This window comes from Oxyura jamaicensis, chromosome 1 (genome assembly GCF_011077185.1).
Source record: "Oxyura jamaicensis isolate SHBP4307 breed ruddy duck chromosome 1, BPBGC_Ojam_1.0, whole genome shotgun sequence".
Classification (NCBI taxonomy): domain Eukaryota; kingdom Metazoa; phylum Chordata; class Aves; order Anseriformes; family Anatidae; genus Oxyura; species Oxyura jamaicensis.
The window spans coordinates 78,482,774-78,498,203 of record NC_048893.1 but is presented as its reverse complement, the minus strand read 5'-3'; the positions used below and the strand labels follow the sequence as shown (position 1 = coordinate 78,498,203).

Here is a 15,430-nt window from a genome sequence, read left to right as displayed (position 1 = left end):
TATTTTATTTTATTTTATTTTATTTTATTTTATTTTATTTTATTTTATTTTATTTCATTCCGAAGACAAAACCCGCGATAAACGAACGTAGAGGCAGAGAGCCACCCTCCGCACCTCGGGAGAGTGAGACACGCGTGGGTCAACGGGGTGGGGGGTGACCCGCGTGGTTGGGGCGGGGCCGAGGGGGTGCCTCCCATTAGCGTCACAGCGCCCCATTTGCCGGCCGCGGCTCCTCCCGCAGCTCGGCTCGGCTCGGCTCGGCTCGGCTCGGGGCTGCGGTGCCGGGGGCGTTTTGGGGGGCTCGCGGAGCGAGCAGCAGCCGTCGGGAGGGCATCGCGGAGCCCGGCAGCGCCGCAGCATGAAGTTCCAGTACAAGGAGGACCACCCGTTCGAGTACAGGAAAAAAGAAGGGGAGAAAATCCGGAAGAAATACCCCGACAGAGTCCCCGTGAGTGTGCCGGGCTCGCCCTGCAGCCCTCGCCATCCCCCAGCCCGCCGCTGTGCTTCTTTTTAAGGGGAAAAAAAAAATGAAAAAAAAAAACAGGGGGGGGGGGGGGGACTAGTAAAGATGATGGCTACCGCGATGTTCCGACATTAATTCCAGACCGCATTTCTCTTTTCGCGGACCGATAGCTGTTAGGTTATCGTATGCCGGGGGCCGTGGTGGTGGGTGGGGGTGCTGGGGTGCCGTACCCCCTTTTTTCAGGCACCTGCAGTGGCTGGGCAGCGAGATCGCCCTTCATGTTTTCATGGCAGGCAGTGTGCGTGGGGCTGGGGGTGGGGAAGGAGCTTACCACTCGCTCTGAAAATGGAGGAGAACAATGAGCGAGATGCAGAAAACAAGATGTACACCCGTGTCAGCAGGTGCTTTGCTTTTATTTTTATTTTCTGGCGTTTGTCTTGGCACTTCAGTGTGGCTTTGCTCTGGCCTTTTCCTTTCCAGGTGAGAAAAAAAAAAATATAGTAAATGGTCCTTCTTAGTCTTTCTGCCCTTCTCTTTAATCAGCTGTGGAAAAAAAAGGTCACTTGGAAAACAAGGTCATATTCTAGCTAAACTGGTCCATAGGTCTCTTTGGAATGCTGGTGGAGAACTCCTAGCTTTATAATTACTACTGATAATTGCAAAACAAAAATAGCAAGATTAGTTGTGATTTTTTTGTTGTTGTTTTGGTTGTCTTTTAATAAACATTTTTCCAAATGTTCTTTCTCTCCATCCTCACTGGAGAGGTCTGTCCTAGATTTACTGCCCAGGGGCACAGTGTGCAAGCAAAGTGAGATTTACCTGCAAGTCCAAGGACAAGGGGGAGCAATTATACCAGAGGTCAAGACCATTTTTCATCTTGGGAGTGGTCCACGACTATTTTTTCAGATTTTTTTGAAAGTCGGAATATGGGTGCATTTTCCCCATCTGTTTTGGGGGCCCCTGGCATAGCATAGGAGGTTAATCATGCATCAAGTCAGTGATTAACTATATGCCATTCTGGTTTTTGAGATGAGGACCACAGAGGGCTCTGCAGGTCAGGAGTAAGACACACTGTAAACTGAGGATCAGCATGGCAGATTATGCAGGATATGATGATAGATGTGTATGGAAGAGCTGTGTGGGGAGCCTAGGACCAGACCCTGTCTGGCAAGAGGTAAGATCAATATAGAGGGCCCTCTGCAGAGCTTTATGGAGAAACTCAGGACCAAAATAGTAAGGTGAGCTAAGTTAAGGAGCTGAGGAGTAGTGAAAACACCTCATGGAGAGGCCCAGATGTGGATTGCTAGGGGAGGCTTGTTGTCAGAGCTGCCCATGGAACAGATGAATGCAGCAGACAACATTCTTTGCATCGCTTCCATCTCTGCCCTTCCTGACAGCAGGATCCGTGAAGATGATGTCCCTTTGGCTGCTTACACTGCAGTGCCCTGATACATCTCAGCATTTTGCTGAGATTATAGCATTGGCACAATCCCACATTTGCACAGTCACCCCCCAGCAACAACAGATATGGAGATAATCTGTATCTGCCATTTAGATTTTCTTTGTAGATTTGTCAGTGTGTGTGAAGAAACCTTCAGAAGAGATATTTGGGTTATTAGGCACATTGACGACAGTTGATAGTCTATCAAAACACATCCATTCTTTATCTGCTCTTCACAAGAGAGAGATCTCTCAAGATCAACACTGATTTGATTTGAATCCTTCTTAGTGGTTTAGAAGCCCCAACACTTTCACCTCATCCTCAAGTATCGCATAACTTGAGGTACCCCCATCTTCTTTTCCTTATTACCTAGCAACCAAGGTACATGCCATCCTTTTGAGTCAGTGTGGTCATATCGCTGCTAGAAGTTCTACTTGTCTCTTTTTGAAATCGGAGGCAAGATCTAAAGGTTTTTCTCCACTGCAATTTATTGTATTAGATATTGCCTTGTAGGATTTAAGGGTAAGAAAATAGAAGTGCTGTTGCTGCTCAGCCTGTACCTGTGCAGCAAGACTGTGGAACTGCCTACCCTTCACAATACTTACCAATTGTGTCTTGTATGGAAATGCATCTCTTACCACAAACTTATTTGAAAGAGATCAATCGCCGTGTACTGAGGTGCTTAAAGTTCTTGAACTAGCAGAGATTACTGCACTTCTATTTCAAATACAAACCTAGAATTTTCAGGGTTTTTGGCTGTGTTGGCAGCATCCAAATGGAGCACAGTGAAGTCCATGCCAGCGTCCCTTCTGTGTGACATGCTTTGCAGATATTCACTTGCGTCTCTGGAGGAGAGTTTGGCTGGCACGGCACTTTTTCCAGGCTAATACACCAAGCTAATCATTATGTTTTTTTCTCTGACATAGTGTCTCGCTGACATGACACCATTTTGCTTCTAAAGAAGTCGTAGTCCACAGCAGTTCAGCTATTGTACAGCAGACATAACTGCTGATTTTGGTTGCCAAAGGGCTATGGGAGCAGGAGGCCTTACAAATTAGTCCCACAGTGTCTCATACGGATTATGTACAATCATGGGGAATAGTGGAAAGAAAACTTTAGAAAGTTTAGGAAATACAGCTTATTATTTAGGTGGTCAAAATGGCTTCTGCAGAACAGCAGACCATATAGATTGAATCATGTAATATATCTCCACTTGTTCAGAAATATGTACAATAAAAAACTAGCAGTGTCTGCACTTCTTTTCCACACATGCACAGTATTTCCGTGCAAACATGCCTCCAAGCTTTGAAAGGTTTCCGAGCCTTTTCATGGAAGAAGGTCAGGTCACTTTGGAATACTTCCCACTTCAGAGGTAAACATTTTGCCTAGCTCTCCTAACAAATATTTTTATGTAGCAGATCTCTTTGCCTCTTTGACCTTAAAGCTGCTGAAGTTAGCTTTTCTATGTCATGTAATAAGGATTAGTACTTTGTGTCAAAGGTCTCACTAGATCCAGATGGTACCCGGTTTTGTATTTATTATTTATTTATATGAATAAGGAAATGTACATAACTATATCAAGTAGGGAAAATAATCTTAATTATCTTAATAAGAGAGATGAATTTCAGGGTAGAAGTTAACTACATGCAGAACTGGGGATTAACAGCTCCCTCCTCTCCCCCCCACCCCAAAAAAAAAAAAAAAACTTCCACAGTAAGGTGCTGTTTCTCTTTAATTCTGTGCTTCATTCTAGAGCATTCGGTATGGGTGGACTTGGAAAGTAGGATATGGGACTACTGGGACTAGGGCTGATTTTGTGCCAGGCAGTTTAGAAATGTAACCTGGAAACAGTTCAATTTACTTGTGTTCATGTATTGGCCTCCTGGTAGTTCCTTCATACAAAATTAACTTGTGTTGGGACCTTCAAGGTGACCTGATTTTTTTTTTTTTTTTTGGTTACTGTAGTTTATTTTTATGCCTATTCCAGTCTCCTTTTTTTTTTTTTTTTTTTTTCCCCTGTAAGCAGACTCATTGTGCTTAGTGCTACATCCCGGGTTCCCAGCACAGCCATTGTCAGTGATCTGCAGTCTTATTCTCAGCTGTCTATTGTTTAATTTTGTCTATTTGTTATAGATTAAAGAAATTTTTAAAGGTCTGCTAGCACCAGCTCTCTGAAAGGGTAATACCTCTTTACACTGATGCTTTTTTCATCCATTTCCTTTTATGATAGGCATGGCTTGTCTCTTGCTTTCTGTCTCTCCAGGTAATTGTAGAAAAAGCACCAAAAGCTAGAGTACCTGACCTAGACAAAAGGAAGTATCTTGTACCTTCTGACCTCACAGGTAATAAAGTCTACCTCCTTTCTTCCTGATTTTCAGTGAGAAGGTTTTAGAAGTGCTTTTTATTCATATGATCAAAAATATCCAGGCAGGCTGAGCTGAGCATCTTATCATTACCCCAGTTTACTTAGCTATACTCATTATATTTATGTATCTTACAGTCTGGATTACCAGCATGCAGAATTGTCTGAGATGTCTGAGGTGTTCCAGTGGCTTAACTAATATGCACGTGTCACTGCTGACTTCTAGCTATGATGAAAATGACTGAATTGTGTGTCATAGGCAGTAGCATAAGTATCAATCAATGATGACTTAGCTGCAGCTCAGGTTGCCAGAGGCTGTATCCTTGTTGCAGGAAGAGACAAGTTGTTGAAAGAATGTCATAGTTTTCCACCACCATGGTTGGAGTCATGGCCACAAAGTTCCTCTTCTGAGTGGTCATGGCCATTTAGTATGTTTTTGTTTTCATTTGAGAACATAAATGAGTTAAAGGAACAGCATTTTTTTTTCCTTACAGTATCAAATTGATGGCAGAATACTTTCTTGTGGAAAATAGCTAAAGCAAATAAGGAATTTATTTTCAGGAATTATAAATATATTTACACTCTAGCAAAATTCTCCAAGGTGTTATTGTTGTATAGGATTTAAAGGTTAAGCAAGTTAAATGTCTTTTCACCAATCCCTGCAGTAGAGCATTTCCTATCATAATAAGTGAGGTGTGGATATAAAGGATGTAATGGCCTGAGATGGCATTGAGAAATTGCCAGCAATGAGTAGATTGGCTGCTAATGTGTTCACAGTCATGAAGTTCCTACTTACTTTTCCACATTGTCCTTTTTTCCCTATTTTTTACACATAGTATGTGATTTCCACAGCTTCTTTCCCAAAAGAAAACAACCATGTTTAGGATAGAATAAAAAACAACAACAAATAAAAAAAAAAAGGAAGGAAGGTCTTTCTGCATCTAAGATGTTCTTCTCTGTTCCTCTTCAGTTGGGCAGTTCTACTTCTTAATCCGAAAGCGAATCCACCTGAGGCCAGAGGATGCGCTGTTCTTCTTTGTCAATAATACCATCCCCCCCACCAGTGCTACCATGGGCCAGCTGTATGAGGTAAGCCTGGCCCATCTCTTTCTCCTTTTGTTGGAGTGTCCAGAAGAATGCATATCCTCACTGAAGTACAACTGTGCACCACTCAGCTGACAGTAGGTGCAGCTTGACCACAGATCCCTGAACATGGAAGCCCTTGGCCTAGGCTATATTCCTTCATCTCTTCAGGAAAATTATGGGAGCGGTTATAAGGAGGAGTCCAGGGCGCCTGGTAATTGTAATTAATTGTTTGCTAGTTGAAATTGTTGTTATATCAGGTGGTGAATAGTTTCCCCAGCAGTTATATGTTTGTTCCTACTACTTTAACAAACTGTTGAAACAAACCATTTACCTGTATTTCAGATGCATGAGTGTTGGGAGCAGGAAACAGAACATATGCACTATCTTTCCTGTTTACACAAAAGAAATTTCCTCTTAGCCAATCTTAGCTGATTTCTCCTTGATTTCTCCATTGACTGTGCTGTTTTGTTTTAATATGAGAGCTCCAATTTGGTGCTGCAAGCCTTACTTGACCAGGCACCTTTTGACAATGAGTGGACAATGTGTATATAAACTAATGAAGATAATAAAAGATTAGCATACACAGATCTGGACATGTAGGATGAAAGTATGTCTAACTGTCCAGAGCTGAGATCTGGACTCTGTTTCTGGCATCCTGCAGAGTTTTTGTGTCCATGGAACTTGACATCTGTTTTACTGTCCATATATAAAACAGGACAGCCACTTGTCAAGGTGTTCAGAAAAATGACGAATGTAACCACATTTATCAAATACCGAAGTATGCAGAGATTATTTTTGACATGTTAAAGCTCTCCAAGTCACTCCCCCTGACCTTAAGGCCATACCAGTGCTGACATTCTGCTGTAGTCTGCAACAGTCAGGGCTGCTCCTGTTGCATGTTTTCAGGACGCTCTGGCTGTGGCTTTTCTAGTAAATCCGGTGTGTCCAGAAATGTGACAAGTCTGCATTTAGAGGTAGAGCTGTGGCCAAGGAGCATTGTTCCACACATTCCGATGTAGTGGATTAGCCCTTCTTCTTGTTACAGGGATCTCCTGGTGGGCTTTTTCACATGTAGTGAGTTACAGGGCTATGGTTTGTTACTTTCTCTCTTTCTTCCCTTGCAGGATAACCATGAGGAGGACTATTTTCTCTATGTGGCCTACAGTGATGAGAGCGTCTATGGCAAGTGAGCGTCAGCCCTCCAGGCATGCAGGCGAGATGGACTGAAGGAACTGATTTGGGGGGGGGGGAGGGTTTGGAGAGGAGGAAGGACAATGCTTGAGAAGAGGGAAAGAGAACTGGAAGTGAAATACATGCACAAATGCTATCACCTTCCATGCATTAATTATAACCATCATTTTTTAATTGAGGGGAGGGAGGTTAAGGGTACAGTGAATGAAAGGGTGAACTGATAGGCTAGCAAGGAGTGCTGCAAGGAGTGGGGAAACTCCACTGTTTGTAGTTCTTCTGTTGCCACAGCTGGAAGCTGTTAGCCAGGACTGGAGGCTGCTAGACAAGCCAGTGGAGCTCCTGGAGAATGACTACACAGGACGTAAATGGCCATTCATGTGTTACCCTTTCATTGGATGAGGAAGGCATGCCTGGAACATGTATCGTACACTGACCGTGTCACACCCTACCCATGGCACAGACCACACTCCTATAAGCATTCAGCAAGCTGTGAAATATTTCATCCTGCCCATACAAGGCTGTCTTCTGCTGACAGTCCTCACTCCAGATGCTACCTGTGAAGCATTACGAGACTACTGCCTTTTCTGTCACTTCAGCAGTTTTAGAAAGGATAACTCTTGAGGGCTGGGAACTCCTCAGCTGTGAGATGTAAAGATTGAGGGGATGGGGGGAAAAAAGGAAGGTTTTTTTTGTTTTTTTTTTTTTTTTCCTTTATTGCTTTAATTGCAAGTGCTGGACAAAAAAAAAAAAAAAGAGAGAGAGACAACCCTTTTGTTATTTTCAGGGAAGCCAACTGCTAAACTTACAAGCATAGGGCTAGAAAGGACCTCATGAGAACATCTAGTCCACTCCAGCTCTGAGACAGGGCTGAGTATACCAAACATGACTGTTCTTCCAACTTGTTCTTAGTGAAATTCATGTCTTAGTGAAATTCATGTAGGTGGATCCTGAAGGCTGCTTAGATAGCTTGTTCCAGTTCCCAGCTAACCTACAAGTGAGAGAGCTTTTCTTGCTATCTAACTATTCTCCCTTGCAATGCATTAAGGTGATTAATTACTAATGGTCTTGTTATTGGTGAACACAGAAAATTAGCCATCAGTGTTGTCCTTGTACCAGTCTTCTGCAGATTTGAAGATAGCAGAAGTCCTTTGGGCTTAGCCTTCCCTTCCATGTCTCGTCCATGTACAGATCTTGCATCACTTGCACAAGCAGAAGAAATCAGTCCCTCCTGTGTGTCTTTTTCTGACTTTTTGTGATTGGACAACAGTGCCACTCTGACACAAGAGAGGTGCTTTTAGACATGAAGGGGAAAAGATTCTCTGTATATTTTTTATTATTATTTTAAGCCAGTGTTGTTCTTAGAAAGGTACCAGATAGATTCTGTCCTGTGTAAGCCTTATGCTGTCATGCCAAAGCAGTTTCTTCCTGGTGGCACAAACAGCAGATTTTCCCATAACTGCCATAACTCTGATGAGGGGCTGGGGTTTGCAGAGTGAGCTGACTTTCAGGAAGGTTCTGGGGTTTTATCTAAAGTCAAAGAACTGGACCTGAATTACTGTAAACATTCCTAGATTTAGGGGAGGGACCAGGATGGAGGAGAGGACAAGATAGATGAAGAAGGGTGGAGTCCAAAATAAATCGAGAGTGTTTGCTATATATACACGAAGAAGTTAAATCCCAGGTCTCTGTTCCTCAGAAATGAGAGATCAAGATGAGCGCTTCTCCCGTTATGGGAAACAGGAAATCAGATTTTAGGCTTTTCTGACTTGTTCCACTGAGTTGTACATGGCAGAAAAGCAGGCTGGGAGTGTGAAGCAGAAGTCACTGACAGAACTGTGTGAAGGTCAAGGAGCAGTATGGTAGGGCAGGAGAGTCACTGACCGTGTTATGGAAAGTAGCAGATGAATGGGAGAGAAGGGAGGAAGTGCAAAGGAATCTAGGCGGGGTGGTCAGAATGGACAGACAGAGAATGGGGGGACTAAAGATGAAGTAGGTGGGTTTCTATCCGGTTTTTCATCCAGAAGTTCAGGTTTGCTGTTCCATCATGTGTTCATCTGGAATAAATGTGCCTGGATGAGTTGTACCTACTGCCAGCTCGGATAACCAGTTTCTGCATGCAGTGTTCAGTCCTCTCTTACTGGCCCGCTTTCTTCCAATGGTCAGACTCTTTTCACATCCTTTGGGTGCAAATCCACATCAGTCTCTTGTTTTAGGAAGTCTGAATGTTCTAAAGCAAAGAACAAACCCAGAAGGCTTTTTAGGGTGAGAGGCAAGGTGGGGGCAGATGGTTTACATCTCTCTGCCACTGTCCCACTCACTCACATGTGCTGCTAAGCACATGGTTGTATATTGTCTCAAACTAACCCATGCTTAGGCACACTTGGGAGAAATCAATTGGAATCTGAGGTATTTTTTTTTAAATTGTTCAAACCTCTACCCTCTCACTGATGGGTTTATAAGTGATAAGTATGGGACTAATCTCAGCTGTTTGCTGCATTTAGAGTTTACACACTAATTTAGTTATTTTATGTTTCTTTTGACTGGATTGTGGCATTTACTTCTGTTTTTGCGCGCTAGTCCAATATTGTACAAGGTAATTATGGTAATTCCTTTTTGAGTTGGTTAGCTGCAGAATCTTGTAAAATAAAGTTCATATTACTTGAGCTAAATCAGCCAATCAATAAAGATGCATTTGAAAACCACAAATTTGGTCCAGAACAGGTGACTGTAATATTTCTCCCCACATGTATGCTTGTAAATAAAGGGCCTGTCCAACTGGGGCAGCTTTGTTAGAACTTCACACTGCTATTTTTTCCCTGCCCAGCCATCACTGGACTTGGTCCTGACCCTGACCTGTGGATGGGCTTCCCATCTGGGCCCTGCGCCCACCTCACCACTGTGATGGGCCTTGTGGTCCAGGCTGGTGACTGGGCCTGACCACCATTCCTGGGCCTGCCCTGTGCCCCCCACAGGGAGCTGTAGGACAGACCCTGCCCTGAGCTGGCCGTGCACTCCCCCTGGCTCCTGGTCCTTTGGGGCACCACCATTCCTCGCTGCCACATGACAGCTTGGGCTGAGGTGGGGTTCCTGGACAAAGGCAGAGGGCACGAGGGCGGGCCAGGCAGGCAGCTCAGCACCTGGCAGCATGAGCCCAGTCCCCTCTAAAGAGTATACTCCCCATCTCTCGGGAAAAGAAGGGACAAGGAAATGTAGAATTCACTGAGAGGTAGGCCTGCAATGGTAGTAGATCATGGTATCACAGAATACCTGAGGTTAGAAGAGACCTCGGGGGGTCATCTGGTCCAACCCTAGGGCCACTTAAAGCTGTCTGCCCAGGACCATGACCAGACAGTTTTTGAATATCTCCAGGAAGGCAGACTACACAACCTCTCTGGGCATATCCTTATGGATATTTGTATGCTGAGTGGTAAAGAGCTCTGCTAGGAGCTGGCAAGCTCAGCGGGTGCTGTCTGCTCTTAGCACAGCCACTCCAGGACACAATGCAATGGTGAGAATCATGCAGCTTCCCTCACCTCACCTGTCCTTCCTGGCTGTGGGGCCAGGCCAAGCTGTTCTCTGGAACATGCCTGTTTGACTGTGGCATCACAAATACGGGTTTGTGCAGGTGCTGCTAGCCAGGATGGAACCAAAGGACTTGTTACTTGTTACTGCCCTGGTAGGCAGCTAAGCTCCACACAGTTGGTCACTCATTTTTCCACCGCCATCCCCGGTGGAATGGAGGAAGAGTAAAAGTGTGAAAAACTTGTGGGTTGAGATAAAAAATATTTAAGTGAAGAAGTGGAAGAAGAAAGAGAGAACAAAATGAGAGATGCAAAGTTGATCACTCACCACTTCCCATGGGTAGACAGATACTCAGTTCCCAAGCAGAAGTTGTCTAACTGACCCCAAACCCCTCCTCTCTCTGTTTATTGCTGAGCATGATGTTACATATTATGGAATATCTCTGTGGTTAGTTCAGGTGACCTGCCTGATTGTGTCCCCTCCCAACCTCTTGCACACCTCCAATCTGTTCAATGGGGGACAGAGTGAGAAACAGAAATCATTGACACTGTACAAATACTGTTTAGCAATAGCTAAAACACTGATATGCTATCAACACATTTTTGGTCACAAATCTAAAATGCAGTACCATACAAGCTGCTATGAAGAAAATTATTTCCATCCCAACCAGACCCAGAGCTGTGCCAATGCTGACAAGGAGCAACCTTCAGCCTTTGCCTTGCAGTCCATGGCTTCTGCAGGCTGCACATAGAGTGGGCGAGAAATTTGCTTTAAGCACCAAAGTCAAGAACTGTAACACAAACTCGCGGGAACAAAATTTATTAGGCCTAACAGGATATTTTCTTCCCCACTGTGTAAAAGGTAGAGCCATTGTCTGAGGTTTCGCTGTTTGTACTGAGGTCTATCAGAGACAGCAATTCAATTCATCCTGCACCATGTAAACACAGAGCCTACCCTTAGCAGAGCTTCTGTGCTTATAAATACTACCAGAACTGAAACAAGTCCCCTCTGTATAGCATAATGGTGCTGTGACTCCAGCTAGACAAAGATCTCCTAAAAGCTTATACTACCCACTGAAATCATTCAAAATAGTTGCAGTTTTCAGCCTTGAATTTTAGCTTCAAATGTAGCGCACGTTTTACTCTTCAGGTTATGATATTCTCTGCTGGCTGAAGTAGAAAACCACTATGGAGTTGTATCTGACCAACCAGACCTCTCCCACTCTCCCTCTCACCCTTTTCCTAGGAAATTGGTATATCAATGATGTTTGTCGGTCTCTTACCTGCCCCGCTGCTTGCATGTTTGTGTCAGTGCCACTCATGAAAGAAATAGCACACTTGCTAAATATGGTATAACTGGTTCATATGTGAAATGTTAGCCTATGCTCAGAGGTTGTCACCTTTATTCTCCTGTGTCATGCCAATAAGGTTATAAAATTTGGGTTTGAGCAAGGCCTGGTGGAAAGTAAGGGCTCAGCTGGTTAAGAGAGTTTGAGTAATTCATACACTGCATTGGTCACTGTCACTGCAGCTGGGATCCTCTCTCCAGTGATCTTGGTGCTTCTTTTCAAAGAAAACATTCTCTTGGGACAGAGAAGATCAGAGAGTATTTAAGGAAAAAGATGACCTTGGGAATTAGGGTGTCACAACACCACCATGAAGCAGACCTGGACTAATGTAACAGGTCCCAAATTACGTTAAATACTCATGTTTTCATTCCCATAAAACAGTCATGTCCAAGATGAAAGAAACACTGATTAAAACAGAAATAAAACTACCAGAGGGAGAAACTTCAGGTCACTCCTGTCACTCAACCTCTGACAATCAAACACTCCCCCAGGATGTGCCAGAGTGTGACTACAGAGCTCATTGCTGCCAGTGCACTTGTGGGACTGACCCAGTCTCAGAGACCATGAAAAGTAACTGCCCCAGCCTATGCTGCCAATGTTGAGGAGGATGTTTCAAGTCCCATGGTATTTGTGTTCCTGGAAGCCTGCATGAGCATAGCTTATTCCTGGCTATACCTGTGTTACAGGAACTAGTTAACATTCTCCTGAAAAAGCTGGATTTTGCAGCATCTTTTTGTGAAGTAAGGGTGTGATTCTCCCTGATTTTGCAGTCTGGCCAACGTCATTTGGATGTTGTCTTTTTGTTTGGGCTGTTAAAAAGTGGTGCAAATAGTGATACCTGAAAACAGCAGCAGAACATTAAGATTCTCATTTTCAAATGAAGGCATTGCTAGAACTGCATTAAGGTGCAATGCACTGAGTGAGTAGCTGAAAGAAAAATTGATCTGATTCATCTCCTATCAACTTTTTATTTTTATCTTGCACAGCTTAGAAGTCTTTGTCAGAGCCTAGGACCTTGTTCTGTTATTCATCGACAGATCCTGTCTAACCATCTGACCAGTCTTCTGCAGCATCCACACCCCACTTGGGAACCTGGAGAGCTTTCAGGAGGTAGTGGTCCATGTTACCTGTTGCAGGACATTCTCTCACTCCTTGGTGTGTCTAACTGCTCTTGAGCAAATTCATAAGATATTTTTGGTCAGCATTTCTCCTTGTCTTTGCTACCCTGCTATTTGACCTTTTTGGAATAGTTGTCCATGTAGCACCATACCTTTAGGTACTGACATTTACATCCACTGGAATGTAAATCCATGGTGTTTGTAGAGAATGTAACTTTTGGGCGAAAGCATCCCCATTCAGTGTTCACAGCACATACAATCTGTACATAGCAAGTCTCACAGCTGCCACCAAATCTACAGCCTGCTTCCTTCCCAACAGAAATCTGGCTTTTCTCTCCCTGATATGAGCTCTTCTGCCATTGCTCAGCGCTATCAATGCCAGTCCCAGAGGACTGAAAGAGAGAGCAGTCTACAAGCACAAATGGTCTGCAAGAAGGTGACAGCTGCCTGGGGTGAGTGTCTCCTTTGAGAGTGTCTCCTAGCATGTCAGGGAGATCAGCAGTTGATGGTATATATCCTTGTCCAAGCAGAGTTCTCTTGAAGTAATCCCTTTACTTTTTGTTTAGTTTGTAGCAGAGACTGATTCTGACACTTCTCTCTTCCAACATCCTCTTATTCCTCCACTAGCAATGGGCCTTTTTCCCTTGAGAGTGCAGCAAGGTTTGCAGGAACAGAAAGCCTACCTCACCCTTTGATGTCATTGCCTGTCCAACTGCCACAGGAGGTGACAGAAGGCTGAGCTAGGCTGAGATTTGTTCCCATCCAGCAGCAGCATCTACCTCCATTACCTGGAGTTAGAAGACACTTTGCTGCCAAATATGCAGTGAGCAGGGTAGTGGGAAATGGGGGAAGAGGAAAATGGATGAAAATTCATCACATCAAATAGATAAATGCATTGCACATCATTCTCAAAAGAGATACACATCCATGAACACATCAAACAGCACTTTGACCACATACACAGGAGCATAGGCATCTTGCAGCTCATGCTGGAAATACACATATGCACCTCTTCCACCCTGCCTCATACTGCATCAAATACACATGTATCTTCACATGCTGCACTGGCCACAGTACAAACATTACCATTTTAAAACCATGGCATGTCTGTAGTTGTATCCCACACCATAGTGAATTTGCATACGTTCCCATCATACACCAGCAAAAAACATATGCTTCCTATGCCAGGCCATATCACAGCAGATATGCAAAACCATACCAGTCCAGCATATTCAGCTGTAGTGCTAGGTAAGCAGAAGGGTGTAATGGAGACAATGACATGCTACACGCAGGATATATATAGTTCAACTCCCCACACAGACAGCACATATAGAAAACTGCAGAAACTAAAGAAAAAAAAGTTGGATGCACACACAGAATGTGAGACTTTACATGCCTGCAGTACAGCCACACTGGCACGTATAGGACATCTGGACAATTGAGAAAGAAATACAGCAAAACTTACCACACAGCTGTGCTCACAGGCTTTCATACAGCGCTTAGGATGATGGACAAATACACACCGTGCAATAATGTGCATTCTTTGCGACTGGAGCCAACACTCATGGCAAAGCAGGCCATAAAGAAGTGGAAATCAGTAGGAAAACATGGGATGGAAACAATGCACAGAGTAATATACAGTCATGGGCTTCAGGTGGTTACAGGACAATTTATGTGGGCAAAAGAAGGAGTGAGAAAGAAACCTGGAGTGATCAGAAAAGACAGACTGCAATCTACAGCTGCTAAATGCCTGCCTCTTTTCTATGGAGTGCCAGGTCACAGGAAACCTTGGAGGAGAGGAGCCCACTACCTACAGCTGTACTTCAGAGGTGAAACAGTGGTCCCTCTATCATTTCCAAATGAAGATGAAAAGTAGTGTCTGGAAAAGCAGGACCCTTCTGGTAGGGACTGGGGTGTACTGGGAGAATAGGAAGGAGGCAAAACTAGAGTATTGGCAGTTTGTGAAGTGCAGATGGAGGTGGTAGCCTTGCAGAGCAAGGTGTGGGAGGAGACTAGTGGAATGGCTGCGGGATATGAGTGAAACTGGCAGAACTGTGTGGGAAGTGAAGCACTTGAATAAAAGAATGGCTCTAATGAAGGAGTGAAAAGATAGAGATGGCTTAAACTGATAGGAAATGTATAACAGAAAACATTCCTCTAGATCAGGTGTATGGTGGCTCCAACAGGCACTTGTGCATTCAGATTGCTGTAACTAGTAGGAGAACAACAATTGCACATAGACCTCATTTGCAAAGCTGAGCATCTGAGGAAGCTGTGGTTATTTAACTACCTCTCTCCATCTAGTTCTTTCATGTATAGTCATTACTACAGCCAGGCTCCCTGGCATCACACAGAAAATTCATGGCAGGGTGAGGAAGTAAATAGTTGTCACAGGCATGGTGCCTCTTTTTCTTAAGAAGTATTCTTGGCCCATGAGTAAAATAATCATATAGTCAAAGGAGTCAATCACCATGCAGATATGAAGGGTGAAAGAGCCAAGTGTTTCACCCTAGAGAGAAGGCTTAGCAGGGACCTCATCACAGTATTCTAGTACTTAAAGGGTGCCTAAAAGAGGATAGAGGCTTTCTCTTCACAAGGAGCCACACAGAAGAAAATGGTCACAAGTTGCACCATGAGAGGTTTTGTCTTGATATAAGAAAGAATATAAATACATTTCTTTACATTGAGAATAATCAGCCACTGTAATAACTTCCTCAGGGATGTGCTAGAATTCCCATCACAGAGAGCTTTCAAGATTCTTGTGGAAAAGGTGCTAGATAGTCTCATCTAGACTCCCTTTTCCCACAGAAGCCTGGACCTGATGATGTTTCAAGGTCCCTTCCAACCTGCACAGGTCTTTGGTTCTATTTAGGAGAGATCAGCCTGAAGATAGCAGGTA

The 15,430-nt window shown here is 43.9% G+C and overlaps 1 protein-coding gene across 1 annotated transcript; it reads left to right on the top strand.

Annotated features, from left to right (window-relative positions):
- Positions 1–196: 196 nt before the first annotated feature.
- GABARAPL1 (GABA type A receptor associated protein like 1) lies at positions 197–9,249 on the top strand. Its single transcript, XM_035312772.1, has 5 exons — positions 197–448; positions 4,168–4,246; positions 5,237–5,355; positions 6,477–6,538; positions 6,832–9,249. Exons 1-5 carry the CDS (start codon positions 359–361, stop codon positions 6,863–6,865), a joined length of 384 nt encoding a protein of 127 aa, XP_035168663.1. The 5' UTR covers positions 197–358; the 3' UTR covers positions 6,866–9,249.
- Positions 9,250–15,430: the final 6,181 nt, after the last annotated feature.

Bases quoted from the DNA above. Each gene is read 5' to 3' on its own strand.
- GABARAPL1 (XM_035312772.1), top strand. From the start codon at position 359: ATGAAGTTCCAGTACAAGGAGGACCACCCGTTCGAGTACAGGAAAAAA. The intron at 4,247-5,236 runs GTAATAAAGTCT...GTTCCTCTTCAG, and splicing joins TGTACCTTCTGACCTCACAG to TTGGGCAGTTCTACTTCTTA. The intron at 6,539-6,831 runs GTGAGCGTCAGC...CTGTTGCCACAG, and splicing joins GATGAGAGCGTCTATGGCAA to CTGGAAGCTGTTAGCCAGGA.